We start from the raw sequence: 4,393 nt of genomic DNA, 5'->3' as shown, positions 1-4,393 counted from the left end.
TATATATATTGTATTTATATGTATATATAGATATATATAGATATTTATAATATAAATAATAAATACCTGCTGCTCTACAATTGTTTTATTTTCTTTTATTTACATTATACACTATGTAGTATACACATTAACCTAGTGGAGCCTTAAACTCATCTTTTGCTTATTGTAGTGCTTTGGTACACATTTTTTCTAGCTCTTCATCAACATCAACTTCTAGTATAGCTTTCTTCAGTTCCAGTATTTTTTTAAAAGTGTAGCTATGTCTCGCACGTTGTCGCTATCAATAAACATATGTACCCCCTTTAAATATTTTTCGTTCATAGCTTCGTTGCTTTCCTTTGAACGCGCCAATTCTTTCATGGCCTGTCATGTTTGGCGCTGCGTGTACGTCCGGTTGATGTTGTGGACACACCGGAGTCCGTGCAATCAAAAACTCTTGTGTCTTTCCGTTCAATCGCACTAGACATACCAGTAGTTAGTGGACCTGCACAGAGTGCTTCTAAGTCACCCTCCCCACGTGGCAATATGTACGTGTACAACATCAGTGCACAAATCTTACCATTAAAGAATTCCATAAATGTGGGCGCATGATGGCCAGATTTCTCCTTATTTGTTTGCACAATCGCAAAGCTAGATTAAGAATCTTTCCACCAAGAAGTTAGTCTGTTTGTCACGGCTGTCTTGCAAATAATGTCTCCAAATCTGTCTCTCCTTGCGAATCCGATGAAGTACCTGAAGAGCTCGAAGACGCTTGGGAAGTGATCACCATCGATTGATTTGACGGCGGTGTGCTAGCATTCTACATATGACTGGTTTCAATCCCTGAGGAAGTCGATGCTGTGTGCTGCGTCCCCATAGTATTCGGGTTCGATGCTACATTAGCCTGCTGTTGCGATGCCGATATGGTATAGTTTGCGAGTCGATAACACTTGTGCAATATGATTCCTTCATGTTCTTCGTTTTATGTTCGTATTCAACTATGTTCCCTCTGTACTGTTTCCATAGATAATTGAGTGTGGATCTACCTATAACCGACAACTTCATATATGTGTGTGTGCACAATTGAATTGAGCGCTCAAAACAGTGAAAACACACAACATTTGACACCACATTTGTAAAAGGGCGGTTTTCCATCCTACCAATGAAATGTTTTTACTTATTCTACATCACAGTCGACAAACGTACTTTAACGGTACGTATTCCCGTTTTTCGTTAGCCTTTAACAACAAATTCTAAGCACCTTGTTGTTTAATGAATTTTTGAAAAACAAAAACTATGTGTTCAACTATTCTTACACGATTTGTTAGAAGGGTGATTTTTAGCCGTTTGTTTACCACGATATACAAGAATTCATTGAAATTTTGTAGCTCGGCAATCTCGGATCAATATAGCAAAAAAAAAGTGTTTATAAAATAAAATAAAAGTTGCGAGTTGCATCGCCTTCTGAAAATTAGACCCGATTTGACAGAATCGTCCAAACCCTAAACCCCGGCAGGTTAGTAGGCAACGACTTGGGCTTCGTATGTCCAAGACTAATACGCAGTTCCTAGTGCACTCGTTTGCATTTCTAACCGTCTCTTGAACCTTTGCTTCAGCCTGTAAAGCGAACATCGGCCAAAACATACATCATACGCTTGAATTAGACCCATGACCTGAACTTCATTTCCGCTGTATTACGATCGATATAAAGGGCAGTGTAATATTTTCTTCCAGTTCCGCATAGTTTGAAATGATTTGACGACACAACAGAAAGATAGATGAAGTCAACGACTGAGTATCGGTTTTGTTTTCAATATCAGCCTACACGTCTTTTGGACTTAAGCATTTTTGCAGCTTTCTATTAGCATCTGCAGCTGACGTTATTTCCGGGAAATGAAAATGTTTTTTTTCCCCGGTTGATCTTGAGAAGTGTCCTACGACACATAGGAGTTGTGCTTGCATACACGGTATTCCAAACCCCGATTCTAGTCTTGAAATACTGACGTATCATCGTCGATATGCGATTTGTCTGCATCATTACTTTATGACGAGAAACCTTGAAATCGGATCCCAAGCTCTAAAATCAATACGAATCGATTGCTCAGTTTTCACGAAGTCGGCTAATTGCTCATCTATGGGGTTGAATCAGTATCCATCTAGTTATCCTGCGTCATATTTCGGCAGTATGCCGCGTTGGTTGCGAGCCAGCCCACATTCTTCTCTCATCGAAATTTTGCAATTTGAATTCTCAACTCAGCTTCAAAATGTAAATGCCACAGAAGCTTCAATTGGTGTCGGATTTTCCTCCAGGATTTTGTGTATACGCGCTGATACGCAAATACTGTCGCACTTGGCCAGTTTTACGGACTCAAGGTCGGACCGCACGACCCAAAGCAGTTAGGCATTCTCCACTGATGGTACCATAAAAAGGGGGTTTTTTTTTGAGATCTAATCTCATGATAGAACGTAGTATTTTTATTTATTAATACAGTCGCTCGGTCACTTAAATGTAGTCTGAATTAGGGTTAACTTCACATCAACTCATTCAGAAGTCCCTTCTAGAACGGAAAAATCGGACATATTTATTCAATTAGATCTCTGCGAAGGGATGAGATTTTCTCAAATCAATGTTCGACAACTCTCATTCTAATAGCGCCTAAATTGGCATCAAGTCTGGATTGTCATCATTATGGCTTCCAGCCAGTTGCTTCTCCAATTGTTTCCAAATATTTCGGAACAGGTTGGAAGATCAATTTTGGTGGTATAATTGACTCTCAGCTCACAGTACCCCGTTTGTTTTCGTCATACCTAGGTTTCATTTATGGCGTTTTCTTAGAATGATTCACTGCACTGCTCGATAATACATACAAGCCATAGGGCAAATTAGGACATTTGGACAGTTTGAGTGTCATGAGACGACTTGTTTCATGCCGGGTTTGATGGGCATTCTACCCGACCAAAGACCATGTGCTGTTATCAATAGTGGAGCCACATCACTGCATTCTACTTTCCCTCAAAGCGCGTAAAGTGTTGTTTATATTTTTTATAGGAATAACTTTTCCACTCGCCCATCTACTCGCTCGACAGAGAAAGAAACAGAACATTTTGCAATACCATCAGTAGCAAACCCAGTCCATCTTAATCAACCGACATACTGTGTTGGCTACAAATTCAATTTATTATTTTTAATTATAGGCAGACAACTTAGGCCCACGATGTCCAATCTACCACATATATTGGCCGGTTGATTGTTCCACACTTCCTCACTACCCAATGCTTCGAGCAGTTCACGTAGGTTTGGCTGGGCGGTTCGGCATATTGGGTTTACTGGGTACCTTGGGCAGAGTTGGGCTTTGAGGGCCTCCAGGTCTGTTGGGCATGCTGGGTTTCGCTGGAAGGCCTGTGAATGCGTACATCGACAAAACAAGAGTGTTCATAGTGTGAACATACTGTGCGAAAGATTGATACCTAGGAAACTGAAGTGAGCTTGGAGTTTTAACAACCACAATCCCTTGCTATACCACAATATCGCTGCAAAATCAAGCTGAAGAGTCTATGCATTGATCGAGAAAGCGAGTCATTTCAAAAGATGTACCGGCACACGAGTGTGTCGCCCATGCATGTGTATATAGTGCTAGTGTAGACCTTTGATACGCAGTCCACGCACCTTCATCAAATGTGACAGTACTTTTGGCATATGTGCAACGTTCAATATACATGGGGACAAACACTCTAATATCTACGACTGACGCACACTGATATGCCACCATTGACGCGCTTCAGCAATATACCTCACCCAGCTTGCTTACAGCTGTACCTAATACACAGTAACCAGCCCAAAAACCATCATACTCACACAAACAACCCCACAAACCATCATACTCACACAAACAACCCCACAAACCATCAAAATCACATAAACCAGCCCACAAACCATCATACTCAATAACCCAGCCCACAAACCATCATACTCCCATGAACCACCTCACCCCGCCCCACAACAAACACCAGACATACGTTGGGCGTTCTTATCACCCCCGGGTCGGGGAGGCAGGGCCCTATCACCCGAGTGTTGCCTTGACGCAGGATTGCCCTGAGGCGAAGGCAGCGGTCGACCACCCGTGCGCGGGCCTGAGGGCTGCGGCAGTGCTCTACCACCACTCGGGCGAGCGCTTCCACGGTCACGGGTACGGTCTGGAGTGTCTCTATCTCGGCGCGAATCTATCAATGTAATGTTGGACAGCACCGAGGGTGTGGGTGAGAAAGGGATACTTTGGCGTTTAGGTGATTATACTCTGCACTTTGGTGTATAAAAAACTAGTCACGAGTAGATGAATCTGTTGATAAGCTTGCACGAGTTGGCTACCTGAGTCGCTTCGTCATACACACACACACACACACACACGTACGCATG

At 42.3% G+C, this 4,393-nt stretch overlaps 2 protein-coding genes across 2 annotated transcripts; one reads left to right on the top strand and one right to left on the bottom strand.

Moving 5' to 3' along the window:
• Positions 1-1,651: 1,651 nt before the first annotated feature.
• On the top strand, positions 1,652-2,480 carry SARC_08172 (hypothetical protein). The gene has a single exon (XM_014297868.1). It carries the CDS (start codon positions 2,024-2,026, stop codon positions 2,378-2,380), a length of 357 nt encoding a protein of 118 aa, XP_014153343.1. The 5' UTR covers positions 1,652-2,023; the 3' UTR covers positions 2,381-2,480.
• A 786-nt stretch (positions 2,481-3,266) lies between these two features.
• Positions 3,267-4,392, bottom strand: SARC_08171 (hypothetical protein; the record flags this gene model as incomplete). Its single annotated transcript, XM_014297867.1, has 3 exons — positions 3,267-3,379; positions 3,997-4,200; positions 4,389-4,392. The coding sequence occupies 3 exons, from the start codon at positions 4,390-4,392 to the stop codon at positions 3,267-3,269; spliced, it is 321 nt and encodes a 106-aa protein (XP_014153342.1).
• Position 4,393: the final 1 nt, after the last annotated feature.

Source organism: Sphaeroforma arctica (genome assembly GCF_001186125.1).
Source record: "Sphaeroforma arctica JP610 unplaced genomic scaffold supercont1.709, whole genome shotgun sequence".
Lineage (NCBI taxonomy): Eukaryota > Ichthyosporea > Ichthyophonida > Sphaeroforma > Sphaeroforma arctica.
Note: the sequence above shows the minus strand (reverse complement) of the source record. Positions and strands in the feature narration are given on the sequence as shown.